The sequence below is a fragment of the Habropoda laboriosa genome, unplaced genomic scaffold (assembly GCF_001263275.1).
Source record: "Habropoda laboriosa isolate 0110345459 unplaced genomic scaffold, ASM126327v1 scaffold9, whole genome shotgun sequence".
Taxonomy (NCBI): domain Eukaryota; kingdom Metazoa; phylum Arthropoda; class Insecta; order Hymenoptera; family Apidae; genus Habropoda; species Habropoda laboriosa.
Genome location: NW_017100191.1, coordinates 2,771,901 through 2,785,578, shown reverse-complemented (window position 1 = coordinate 2,785,578; position 13,678 = coordinate 2,771,901). Strand labels below are relative to the sequence as shown.

Sequence of the window (13,678 nt, the reverse complement as noted above, 5' to 3'; positions counted from 1 at the left end):
CCATCGCTGTAAATATCCGGACTGTAAGATATATAACAGTAGAATTACGTGAAGTTAATATTCTTATTTTTTTTCATAGCCTGTGCCAAATCTGTTTCCATCGACACAAGTACTTCCCTCGGATTTACAAGCGGATCTTCAGACACTGCAATTAGACACAGAACCTCTACCAGCTGACCTAACCTCTTATGATCTAATCGCTGATGGAGATGTGGATCAGCTCTCGTTAGAAATTGAGAAAGAAAGAGTAGATTACTGGGAGAAAAGCAAACACCTGCAAGAACAGTTGAGAGAACTGCGTACGGAAATAGAGGTTATGAAGGTCGGGGAAAAACAGTGCGAGTTAGATCAATTACACGAAGAACAAGTGCGACTTGGTGAGAACAAGTATAGTACATTAAAAAAAGTGAAGTCTGGATCCACTAAGGCCAGAGTTGCATTCTTCGAAGAATTATAGTTGGTGTATTCTTAAGATATTGAAACATTGACGGACATTTAAATGGGCAGAAGCGGAAATGGATATGCGATTGGGTATGAAATTTCTGAATCATGTAGACACGTACGTATATGTATACGTTATAGAATACGGAAACGTACGCTTTGTTGTATGCAAAGTAACAATTCAATTTGCACGCTAGTGTTTATAGTAGAACATACATATGTGCTACTATTGAATGATAACTGCAGTAAAAATTGTCCCCTTACTTAAAAACTTATGTTTGTCTCCATCTCATTTATCTTTATCCATTTTATCGTGCTAACTTTAAACAACTTAGTAAGATTCTTATGTAAAGTACATGCACAGAAATCAAAATTACAAGTAAAATCATTAAATATTAATGATCAAGTAGTAAGCAATAGAGATAAGCAAAAGAGAAGCATGTATCTCTTACTGCTTTGACAAGTTTTGATACAATTGAATTACAATAATGTTCCAGTTATAGGGAACTAGTAACATTATAATGCATGCTTAGGTACTATTGCTGTTTTATATGTCAATACTCTTAAACTTGAAGTGATTGAATGTGCCTATAAAAATTGTGTCCTGCATCTTTTGCATTGCATGATTAGGAAGGGAGAATTATTGAGAAAGAAAGAACCATATTAAAGCTGCAGTCTAGTCAAACAATTTTTGTAAAATTAATCTGGCTGACGACCAGAATCTCCATTGGTAAAAGTACAAAAGGCAGTTAATTAAAAAGTCAAAAAATTTTCATGTTCGATCGCTATTAAACTGTAACTCTAAAAATCCACTTAATTGATCATATAGTCTGAAATGTAACTGCCACTAATGTCAAATCAAAAAGTTTGAAATTATTGAAATATGGACTGTAAATGAATTTTAATACAATATGAAATATAATTATAAAAGTCTGATAATGGTAAATAATAATGTACTCATGCATCGGTCAGACTGTAAAGGTTTAATTTTGCTAAATAAAAAATTTTCTGTTATGTAGTTTTTACATATATGGAATAAGAGTTCTTTATGGTTACAAATGTAATAGACTTTTAACCCTGTAGTGAAGGATTGTTCATATTTAAATGAGATATTTCAAGATATTAACTTTGTAACAGTTTACACAAAGTAATTTTAATATTACATGAATAATTTTAATATAATAGGTCTGTATATAAAAAAAAAAACAAGACGAATGTAAAAATTCGACCAATGTACGAGTATATACATAGCCACATTTTTTCAGATTATCTATATGTAAGTGTAAAGCAGATCATTTTTATCGATTCTTATGCCATCAAACATAACTAACACAATACTATGCATAGTTAGTTTGATTAGACTAGAGCATTAGAATTTTTGTGCATTAATTATGGCCTCTGAAAGAAATGTTCCTATCAACGTAAGTAGAGAAGTCAGTGTTCAAGTATTCTTACTTGAGTAAGTAGGGCTTTCCAAGTATCTTAAAACGTAACATATCATTGGATATTAGCAAAAAGATAATTCCATATGGTACTTTAAAAAAAAAATATTCTAATTTTTATACTGAATATTGTATACATTTTATGATCCTATTTTCCCAGAATTTCCTTCATTAACCTATAATAAAATAAATATGTTACTGATGAATTAAAGCTTTATGTAAAATGTAACAGCTAAGAGAAAATTGAAATCTTTTCATTTTATATTTAAAACGTTCCACAATTTTCTACAAATGCTTCAAATATATATTAACAAACACATGAGAGAAGATTTCCATGTTTGGAAAGCTCTGTATTTGAAAAACATGAAATTGTCAAAGGATGCCTTTTGCATTATTAATATGTTTATATAGTCACTACTCGAACACTGATTACTTAACAATATGGAAGTACAGGAATAATAAATACAAATGATTAGTTCTTTTAGATATTGTTCATTTACTTTACGAATTCATTCTTATTTTTAGATTCTATAATAGAATGTTGAACGTCTGGTATTCAGTATTGAATATTATATTACATTATATAAGATATTTTTACCAAAAGTCTGGTGTGAATGTTCAATCGAAATCGATAGAGTAGAACTTCTGGCGCCATTGTCTGTGATTCGCTTACATGCGAGTGTATTGGATACTAATCGAAAAAACCTTCGGCTAAAAATCAGTATTTTTTTTTGTAACATAGAGGAATGTACCTGTAAATGTTATTTACAATTGCTTGTTTTAATTAGTGTATTTCATGCCATGTTTTCTTTCGTGAAATTCAGATCAATACTAAAAATTACGTTTCATTGAAAGAAAATTTAAAAATAGAAACTTTCTCCTTTTATTTACACATACAACTTGTACAATAAAATATGCACATTATTATTTTACTCTAAATATAAACGTATTAAATCATCTTCCTTAGCAGGATAGTTTGTCACTGGACACTTTCCATCTTTACGTATCACAGGAAGAATGCATTGATAACAGAATGCATAACTGTAAAGAATTGAATATTTATGAGTTATAGCTGAATTGAAACTTCTTATTTTTGTAATGCTATTTTTTGTAACATGCGTACCCAGATACCGAAAGTACCGTATGTACTCTGAGTGCTTTATGACAAATTGGACATGTGCCTTTGTATTGCTTTGCTGTTTCTGGAATCTATGATAAATAAAAAAGAATATTTTATATATTTCTGTTTGAAAATTTTAGATGAGCACAAATAGTTGTTTATTATTCCTTTACCTTTGGAGGTGGTGGAATAGGTAATGACAATAGATTTATTGAATAATGTTCTTGAGTCCACCATGACAAGAACTGAAGGAAAAATGCTCCAAATTCAAGGGATGTAGTTACCATTCGTTGAAATATATGTATGCCATCATTAATACCAAAGGAATTGTGTTTAATTTTTCTTAACAAATCCGAAACACTAACTATAGGCTGTGGTTCTGCATATGTTAAAGTAACAGATAACAATCTCAAAAGTGGCGAGGTATATACTGATTTCCCAGAAACATAAAGTACATAATTATATAGTACCATAAATTCATATACCATGAAAATTATTGTACTTCCTTTAGTAACACAAGTATGATATAATTTCTCAAATTTCTGTGAAGAAAAAATAAATCTTAATATTATTTAAGAAAAAAAATGTACAGTATATCGTACCAATACTTACTGATTTTGGAGCATAACCATCTACCTCTTCACGTTTGTATTGTTGACTTAACTGGGAAAGTTTATTCTTTATGTAAGGAAATAAAACTATTAATATTATAGACAACTTTTTCTGTTCCTTTGATAGCTTGTGTTTAACTTTGGAATTTACTACAGATATACATTTTAAGCTATAGAATGCTTCAGAAAATGATGCAGCTAAAAAAGAGATACATTTTTATTAATATACAGACAAGAAATACTGCGATTTAGATATTTTATATAAAGAATCACGTACAATATTTATTAAAATAATATTGTTGAAGAATTGCATTGAAAATCAAATAGACTTCATCTGCCCATCTAAGAAGATGTCCATATCTTTCAATGTTGAATGATATAATATACTAAAATTCATATTTAAACATATGAAGGATAAATTTATAATATGAAAATTTCTAAACTAATGTATATTAACTAATTATTGTCAATTTAATCTATTGTCGATCAAATTTAAATTTGTTGATCAGATTTCGAAACGCAACGTTCACTATCGATTTCAAGTGAAATTATTGACTATAATTTGGTGACAACTTAGAGTATATTTTATTAACAATTTAAATACATAAAAATAAAAAATATTCCATTATATTATATTTCTATGGATCAGTGAAATATATATATGTAACCTACCGAAAAAAATTTTTTAAAAGCCGGTTCAACAGTGGACGCAAATGATTCTTGTGCTATAATCTCGAAAATTGAAGGTCTCGTGAATGTCGTTCCTGTTAAATGCGCTCCTTTCTCGGCCATTTTCGATTTCTCTACCTAAACAGTGCCGTCCACTTTTTCATTATCCATACAACGACCTATGTTCCATGACAATTGCACATGTAAATTATAAAGCTATTAAAAACGTGTAGAAAAAATTGGTCAGAAATTAGAACCAAGTAAAATGTTTGTTATCATTTCATGCGATAAATGAGGGATACGATCATTATGATAAACCGTGATTTAATGATCGATGATAATTAGGATTTATGTGATCACTTCAGAGCATATTGTGTTACAAATATGACTGCGTAATTTACAAAGTGATATAAACACGTGAACATGAAATCTAATGTGTGCTCAAAAATTTAAGCATCGAGCCATCTAACGGAGCAGATTATAATCACCAACGAAATGACATTATCAAAATACTATGGATGTTTATGTTTACAGTTAACTGCCAAATTAAAGAGAGAAAGAAAGATATTAGGTTTTATGTTGAAATAATTTGCATATTTTTACACACGTATTATGTCTCGCCATGCTTCACGGCATCTAAATAGAACACTTGCGCTTGCGATAGTGCTGCTGTGTGGTAAAGAATGATCGTATGACGAGTCAACTAACCCTTGTTGTATCGGTTTGTTAAACACAAAGTAACAAATAAAGATATTATTTTTATTAAATTCTTGAAAGCAGACTCACTGTTGCTGTATGAATCGTAATTGGGTGACGTTGAATATATATTTTACACATTATCCTGCCAGCTGATCGGAGCTTTTAACGTATGTGCAACTTGTGGATGTCATATAACCTAACATTTTACGACACTTTAAAGTGCTACGTGTTTAACAACATCAAATTGGAATATTTCAACTTAAAAGGAATAAGGTTCTTCATGTAGAGTACGTAGGCACTTACGATGCGTTAAATGCAAGGATTAATTCAAGAAGAAAAGGTTATGTTACCAAAAGAAGAGAAAAATGACTCATCACTGCAATGAAACTCTTTAAAGATGAATGTTTCTTAGTAGAATTATAGTTGTAACTTTTTAAGGAGACCAGTATACTGTAAAGCTCACAATTATGTCGGGTAAAGGGAAACAAAGTTCTAAAAAGGCTGTTGTCAAAGTTCGAGAAAGTGGGAAGACTGTACAGTCTTCTGCACTTAATTCTGATACAAGTTCAGAGAGCACAGAGACCACAATGTCTCTACCTATTTTAAAAATTGTTGATAATGGCCGTCTTCTTCCAAGGTACAGTAGTATCCTGCAACGAAGTGCAGACGAAGGAGTGGGAATGGAAGACCTTGACACTTTACAGTTAGAATTAGAAATGCTTCTCTCATCTGTAGTTGTAAGACACCGTATGCTCCAAGAGGAGATAGCTAATTTATCTTCTGCAGAGGAACGCAGGGACAAAAGATCCAAAAGTGGTAAAGGTCTTTCACTACTGGATAAGAAAGTTAAAGAAGAGAAGTTTAAGCCAAAAGAGCTTAATACTAAAACACAATCTCCTCTACCAGCAAAACTTTTCAAACAGAAGGCTGTTGCTAGCTCGAATTCTCAGGTCATTCCAAATGTACATGAAATTGCAAGAATTGAAGGTTCCAAATCTGAATCACCAAAGTTACTCTTACCAAAAAATGATACACCTAATAAATTTTGGGCATCTGTGGATCCTTATTGTACGGACATTATGCCCGATGATATTAAGCTATTAGAAGAATTAATTTCTACGCATAGTGATATTAGTGACTTTAAAAAAATTCCTTCACTGGGTCGCCACTACAGTTTAATGTGGGCACATAATGATTTGTTGCAAGAGGAAGATGCAGCCAATCCAAACAGGGACAAAAAAAAGAGTCGTTCAGATGTGTCTCTGTTAGTAGGAAAAAATGATAAAAAAACTCATAGTATAGCAGGACCTCTGACTCAAAGATTAGTTTCTGCTTTACTAGAGGAAAATGTATATGTTGCAAATAATAATACAGATAATAAACTCTTCAGGGATAGTGATCCTCCTGTTTTAAGGGACCTCACTATTCAGAACTCGATTAATTTAGAATTAAGGATGCACAAAGAACTTGTTGAACAGGGACTCTTAGAACCGGATGCACAAAAAAAGAGTCAAGAAGACGATGAAATTTTGACTGAAATAAAAAGGTGTCAGCAGGAGCTCAGTGCACTTTCTAATCACAATGTGACACAGTTAAAGAGATTATTAAATTTAGCCCAAGAAGAAAGTAAACGACAAGCGTTGAAAAGGAAAATAAACACAGCGGATAACGAAGTAATAGAACACTACAAAAAACTTATGCTAGCGAAACAAAGAAAGGTACCCTTGACAAAGAAAGAACAAGAGAAAGCGTGGGCGTGTCTTCGAGAGAGGGAGAATCTCTTAGATCAGCTGAACATGTTACCACACAACAATGTAGGAGAACCTATAAATTTCGGCACTACTACAAATTAAAAGGAATTTTTTACTCTGTTGTACAATATCGTGATAAAATTATGTATAAAAATTTAATAATATCGATCTAATTTTTAAATTAAACAGTGTATAGTTCATTTAAAAATTTCATAGCGTATTACATTTCGTTGTAACGTATTAAAAATGATTCGTTTCATGATACATTTACACAATTTTATATTTGTGTAAACAAAAATTCTATTCTTGAATAGTTGCAACATGTTAAATAATAAATAGTATTCAACTTAAATATTTTATAATCGAAATATTTCCATTGCTATCAATATATAAAAATTTCTACTTCAACAATTTGAAAACTGAAAGTTTGTTTATTGTTGCAATTGTGAATTTTATCAATAGAAAGAAAAATCACAGAAAGATTTATGAAATAATATAAAAGATTCCACACAAATTTCTAAATTTTCAAATTCAATTTTTACACACACGCATATGTAATGTATAAAACCTGCAATATAATTTATTAGAATTGCTTAATTCTATCTATATAACTGTTACAAGAATTAAATTCAAATGATATATCTAGAGTACATACTTTCGGCCTATGTTTACATACTTAATCTATGGTTGTTACTGAACTTATGTTTCGTAACCAATAAATATACAGTTCATATCATACGCACGTTTAATCATTATTAATCATTAAACTAAAGACATCTTAAATTATCGTTCTGAGGATTAATCTTTGTCAGAAGGAATGCTTTAGAGTGCATTTTTATTTATGATCTAAGGAGAAGGTTATTCAAAAAGAATCATTCATAGATTCAATAATAATTTCACGACAAAAGTGTTTATTCGATATTACTGTACAATTTTCTTCGTCAAGTTACCTCAACAACGTGCGCAGGCGATGGCACAACAATGATGAACCATTTCGGGTAACAAAAATGTTCGACATGTACTATTCCTTACGTCTTGATACATTGAATAAGGTGATAGATATACGTACGCATATATAATAGTATGGGTTTTACAGGCGAGGCTATCATGTTCTTTTTAACATTTTCTTTAATAAACTTTCGTTAACGTTCTTATTCAGGTTTTCATTACACTGAAATCCATTATTGTATAATGTGAGTGGCTTTTTACGCTACATGATACAGTAAACCATGAAATGATTACAAATTAGTCGAAAGGCCCAGAAGGGGTTAAGGACGGTTCGATCGATGATCCAACATACACGTGTACAGCCGCCATTTCAGTTCATTGTCATACCGTTGCATACCCCGTCGAGAACCGGATACTCGAACATCTCTAATGATTTCATGGCATCCCGTGTGCCAAAGACAGCTTCTGCTTCTTCTCTTACGAGAATCAGAAGACGTTGCTTTGACAGTGACGCACTAAAACTAGCAGTATTGTGTTTTCATGCGATTTTGGTGACTTAGAACGCGAACAAGAGCAAGAAAGCCATCATAAGACAGAAGAGACCCATGGCCTCGGACAGGGCAAAGCCCAAGATGGCATATGAGAACAACTGCTGTTTGAGAGAGGGATTCCTGGCATAGCCAATAATTAAAGAACCAAACACCGATCCAATTCCAGCACCTGAAATCACAGTATCATTTTTCAAGCTTGATGCACAATTATTTTCATAGAAAACTGACTCAAATGGAATTTGTGTTATAACTTTACTGTGACAGGAAGATTGACTTGGAAGGAACTAGGATTAAGAAGCAAATAATATGATAAATGCTATCATTAGACAAAAGAGACCCATTGCTTCTGATAGTGCAAAACCAAGGATAGCATAACTAAAAAGTTGCTGCTTTAGGGATGGGTTTCTAGCATAACTAAGTATTAGGGAAGCAAAAACCACTCCAATACCAACCCCTGAAACATAAATTTAATTTTTTCTTTACCTTAAACGAGAAAAGTGGAATAATAAAACAGAAACGGGAGTTTCCATGATGATAATGAAAGTTTATTTATTTGTTAAATATAAAATAAAAAGTAAATATGAGAATTATATACACACCTGATCCAGCAACACCAACAGTAGCTGCACCAGCACCAATAAACTTTGCAGCAGAATCAATGTCACGACTGATTGTGGAGGTTTGGAAATTACGTACAAGTGAAGACTGCACCAAAGAAGACTAAAAAATAATTATTCAAGCACAAATTATTTTCTCAGTATGTCAGAGAAGGTTTAAAATATTTGAAAGTTTTGAAAGAAATTAAAAATCTAATGTGTCAGTGTTACATTACATAAAATCAGGCTACTTCTATGTACCAAGCAGTAAGACTTATATAATCTTTGTCTCCATTAAATCTGCATGTCTGATCAATATTTTAACATAATAAAGTGAACTTAAGTTTTCCTCTTGAATTAAAAGGAGCATTCTATGCCTTCTCATACATATGGCTTGATGTAAAATCAAATTGGTAATGGAGACATTACTATTACATTACATGTTCTCAATTACCAAATTTAATTTTATTAATAGAAAATATCATTAAATTTTTATTTCTTTTAAATCATTGCATCATCGCATCATCTTCACTTAAACTTCAAAGGAAAATGTTCAACTAATACCTGATTTAAAAAATCAAATTTCAAAGAAGAAGTTACTCACTATTATACCTTATATTATTTTGAATAATTGATCTTAAGAATTCACTCTATGATTGTATTCTACTCTAATCAAAATGCATGTTCTTTGCGAGATAAGTTAAAATTGTAACTTCTCATAGAGACACATGCCAAAATCTGGCTTAATTACCATTAGCCAGCAACTTAATTCAAGAACCCTTGATTTTTACCAAAGAACTTCATATTATGAAAATAAAACCGCTTATGTAATCTTGAAACGAGGAGAGGTTATGCAATGGAAATAGGAAAACAGCAGAATTACTTACAGCACTAACTGAGCTCTGGAGCTGGTTTTGCTGTATGGGCTGGCTGTGGGTTACCACGGCGCTGCTCAGCGGCCGGATGTAGTTCTTGGTTCCAGAGACCAACTAAGAAGTGAACAGATGAAATTATTGATGATTATATAATAACAACGAAAATCGGAAAGAAATTCTACTCACGGTCGACCTGGCGATAGGTGCAATGAATCTAGTACAGGCGTACATAGTGACGTTTGAAGTGTGGTCGCTGAAACGAGTATCTGAAATGATATATCTGAATTTAAATGCAAGTACACGAAAAACGCGTGCTAACCCGGCGAACGGCAGCGTACCACTGGCCACGAAGCGGTAGTTCGTAGCGCAGGATTACGTAACGTACCAATGAAATCGTTACACACAAGACTTGAAGGGATACGGGGTCAAAATTAACTCATATCAAATCCGCGATTTCTGTTATCACGAAAAAGGAATATAAAATTGTGAAGAAAATGCTGAAGAATGGCCGATGATGGATTACAAAATGGCCACTTCTCGTAATCTCTCGTCGGCTGACATAGTTAACTATTTCTTCCTCTCGATTATCTAAGAATTTTCGAACACCTACTTTTTTCAATAATATTTTAATCAAAACCGATGTTAAATGGACGATAATCGAAAGCTTTTAGATATTTTCTTTTATTTTAAATGAATTCACGATGAGCAAACAGTCACACTTACCAAATTGTAGAATCGAAGAGGCGGTAAGAAGACCCGGCCTTTGGAATGTTGAATTGGTGAGTGACTAGTGAACAAACCCCTCGCGAACAGCCTATCCTGACTGAACGAAACGAACCGACTTCCGTGCGATGACCTATTCGCCACTTCCAACGCCCCGATTCTCGCCGACTACGTTTATCGACCAACCGAATTTAGCCGAACGGCGTTTCGTCTGCAGTGACTGAGGATACGTTTTGCTGTTAAGCATTTCCGGAAATTTATCGTTATTTATATCTAATACTATTCTACACCAAAAATTGTATCTCTTTTTATTAACATTTTCTGTAGGAAAAGTTCGTTTGCAAATGATTGGAATGAGAGCATCGACGATTTAGAATATCGACTAATACAGGTTTTGATTTGACTCTGATTCAATGCTGGTGATTTACTTTGATGTGAAGTTGCCGCGGATAGATAGTATGAAGTAAGCTTAAAGGTTAGCGTTATAGAGTCAGTATCGATAGTCGATAATGTAAGTATAGTTTCTCACTTATATGTTAACTAAAATTTTTGATAATTCTTTGTAACTTATTTGCTGCATAAAAGAATGTACAATGCAGAGGTTACATGATTTTAAGGAGAACATATATTGCAATGTGTTTTTTATACGTTGTTTACGTACCAAGTTTTGTAGGTCACTGAGTTTTTTAAATAGAACGCTCTATACTTTTGTTTTTATAAAATATCACAGATCAGCTATTGAATAAGAAGAGTGTTAAGGTATTGTAAGTTTAAAGTGATTAGTTATTGAGCCATGTGCAACGAGAGTTCAAACTTTCGACTGCTATACTTAGTACTGTAAGATAATTAGTTTTATAAATGACCTGGAACTTGAAATCAGAATTTTTCTTTCATTAATTTTTGCGAGTAATTTGATATTGTCAAGTTAGATGAACATATTGTAGTACAAAATATAGCGTCTTTACACTTAAAAAGTAGAATGAATGTACAGTATGTAGAACACATGGTTTAAGGTTATAATACAGTTCGAAGTATTTGTAAAGAACTGCATACAGATTTAAATTTTAAATAAAATTTATTCGTCTTATTTAAATATAATAATTCGTATGTATGTCATTCTGTAGTCTGGCGTTTGTGTTGTAGAAGTTATATATCATTTTCGTGTTGAAGTACTTGGTTGGCATTGTACAATTGAAAAAATCGTTTCCCGTGTTCAAACGTCGCGATCATGATCGCGCACGCTGGCGCTACTTTTATTATACGCGGCGTTAATCCCGTAAATAGTCCCCTCACTCCGTTTTGGCTATAAATTTTTCTAATTACAATCCAAGTTCCACTACTGTGTCCAGGTTTATCTGTAATTAGTACTTACATTAAGATATGGCTATCGTAAATGTAAAAATACAAATATATTAAAACTAGAATGAAAATGAAAGATAAAGTAAACAATAAAAGCGTCTATGATACCTGAATAAATTTCTTTCTCACCCATTTCTATTTGTTTATGAGTTTTTACTACATCAAATGGGATTGTTAAAAATGCAGCTATCTGTAAAAATAATATGCATAAACTCAATTTTTTTTACTGAATTTAAAAAAAAAAATACTTACAGATCCCGCTATAGCACCTGCTGTAAGATTAAAAGTAAAAGTCTGTTGTGCCCCACGAAATTTTTGCTTTATAGTTTCATAATGTAGCCAGTAAATTGCACTAAAAGGTACATCTCTTAGAAGGGTACTACCCAATCCCATCCACAAACCAGAGACTCCGCTATATTTTACAACAGTTTTCAATGCTTGCAAAATTTCTGAAAGATGGCAAAAGTATGCATTGTACAAAAATGTAAATCAGAATATAGGAGCTAGAAGTAGAATCAATTACCAGCATAACTTAATTTTTGAGACTGCATCTTTGTTCTAATTAATTCTAATGGGCTCACTAAGGTTGCAGCCCAAATACGCGCTATAGCTCCAGCCATCATGGGAATCCAGAATGGCTGCTCCATGGTAACTTCAGTAGCATTTCTATACCTCTTACTATACTTATCCTAAAAAATATAAATAGTATTAGAAAATGAAATTTCTTGAGAAAAGCTAAAAGAAGGAATTTTTTTACCTTAATATATAATTTTATCTGTTCATATGAAACAAAATATGCTATAGTTGCAGGTACTGCTAGAACAAGAGTAGGACTTAAACCACTCCATAATGAAAGAATACCTTCATTTCTACCAATTTTCAAGAACGCATCCTACAAACAAATAGATATATAACTTAATTAGATTTTACTATATTTAATATTAATATATATATAATATCTAAACTAAGACAAAATAGTAAATATAGATGTACCACTGTGCCATTAAATTTTCCATTTCTTCTGACCCATACTGGACCTTTACCATTTGGACATGGACACAAATGATCCATTAAACCGTTGCAATAAAGAAAACATTTGTTAGAAAGCATAGCCTTCTGTTGAGCTTGGAGTCTAATTTTGACCACATCCAAAGGAGTCACTACAAAAAAAGTGTGTAACAATATTTTTTCAATAATTTTTAAATTTCTATAAATAAAATAATTATTCTATTTATTTGCATACCAAAAACTGACGTAATAACAGCACCAGTACAAGAAGCAACAATTTGTTGATATGGTTTGATCCTAAATCTTGGATCCTCCAGGTCCAAGTCTGGTGGTATGCTGCTTAGCTTATTCATTTCAAATTTTTATTTCGTGCTACGCTGACAACACCGAGCAATAACATATTTCCTTATGAATAATTTTATGATCATTTTAGAGTGAAAGAAACCATAACACACATGTGTACTAACATGATGATATTCCTGTCAATTCATTAATTCCTTAAAGTTCAACACAGTTTCGTTCGAGTATCAGTTATCTAAAAAAAATTTTAACATGGTTATATACCATTTATTTATTAGGTGTAGAAATAAGTTCTTTCTGACGAATTTCAGTTGATTGCATATGGTGGGACATAAAGGAAATCCTGAATTATGAATTTCTTAATTCAAGAGAAACAATGACTGCAGACTGCAATCAACAGTCTCTTGAATTTAAATGACGCCATCGAAAGAAAAAGGCCATTATCTGGACAACGCAAACGCAAGTTGATACTGCTCCACAACACGCCTGCCCGCATACAGCTACAGGGGCAAAAGAGGTGATTTTCTCACTGGATTGGGAACTTTTACCGCATGCAGATTACTCCCCTGGTATGGCACCTTCGGA

The 13,678-nt window shown here is 32.2% G+C and overlaps 5 protein-coding genes across 5 annotated transcripts in view; 2 read left to right on the top strand and 3 right to left on the bottom strand.

Annotated features, from left to right (window-relative positions):
* LOC108580270 (merlin) overlaps window positions 1-457 on the top strand; it is a 3,026-nt gene extending 2,569 nt beyond the window's left edge. Inside the window, exon 9 of the mRNA XM_017943980.1 lies at window positions 80-457. Within this exon, the coding sequence (XP_017799469.1) occupies window positions 80-457 (378 nt within the window). The remainder of the gene's footprint in view (window positions 1-79) is intronic.
* A 2,309-nt stretch (window positions 458-2,766) lies between these two features.
* Window positions 2,767-4,947, bottom strand: LOC108580368 (peroxisome assembly protein 12). Its single transcript, XM_017944103.1, has 7 exons — window positions 4,891-4,947; window positions 4,287-4,462; window positions 3,892-4,000; window positions 3,616-3,812; window positions 3,177-3,545; window positions 3,007-3,092; window positions 2,767-2,924 (listed from the first exon to the last, which is right to left on the bottom strand). The coding sequence occupies exons 2-7, from the start codon at window positions 4,404-4,406 to the stop codon at window positions 2,813-2,815; spliced, it is 993 nt and encodes a 330-aa protein (XP_017799592.1). The 5' UTR covers window positions 4,407-4,462; window positions 4,891-4,947; the 3' UTR covers window positions 2,767-2,812.
* Window positions 4,948-5,449: 502 nt separating this feature from the next.
* On the top strand, window positions 5,450-6,835 carry LOC108580375 (transcriptional adapter 3-A). The gene has a single exon (XM_017944110.1). It carries the CDS (start codon window positions 5,450-5,452, stop codon window positions 6,833-6,835), a length of 1,386 nt encoding a protein of 461 aa, XP_017799599.1.
* Window positions 6,836-7,648: 813 nt separating this feature from the next.
* Window positions 7,649-10,603, bottom strand: LOC108580323 (ATP synthase lipid-binding protein, mitochondrial). The gene is made up of 5 exons (XM_017944050.1): window positions 10,427-10,603; window positions 9,890-9,969; window positions 9,716-9,817; window positions 8,832-8,952; window positions 7,649-8,401 (listed from the first exon to the last, which is right to left on the bottom strand). Exons 2-5 carry the CDS (start codon window positions 9,932-9,934, stop codon window positions 8,238-8,240), a joined length of 432 nt encoding a protein of 143 aa, XP_017799539.1. The 5' UTR covers window positions 9,935-9,969; window positions 10,427-10,603; the 3' UTR covers window positions 7,649-8,237.
* Window positions 10,604-11,536: 933 nt separating this feature from the next.
* LOC108580330 (solute carrier family 25 member 40) overlaps window positions 11,537-13,678 on the bottom strand; it is a 2,564-nt gene continuing 422 nt past the window's right edge. Inside the window, exons 2-8 of the mRNA XM_017944057.1 lie at window positions 13,029-13,328; window positions 12,779-12,945; window positions 12,543-12,677; window positions 12,309-12,474; window positions 12,038-12,234; window positions 11,894-11,975; window positions 11,537-11,781 (exon numbers count right to left, since the gene is read on the bottom strand). Of these exons, the coding sequence (XP_017799546.1) occupies window positions 11,573-11,781; window positions 11,894-11,975; window positions 12,038-12,234; window positions 12,309-12,474; window positions 12,543-12,677; window positions 12,779-12,945; window positions 13,029-13,146 (1,074 nt within the window). The 5' untranslated portion in view covers window positions 13,147-13,328 and the 3' untranslated portion in view covers window positions 11,537-11,572. The remainder of the gene's footprint in view (window positions 11,782-11,893; window positions 11,976-12,037; window positions 12,235-12,308; window positions 12,475-12,542; window positions 12,678-12,778; window positions 12,946-13,028; window positions 13,329-13,678) is intronic.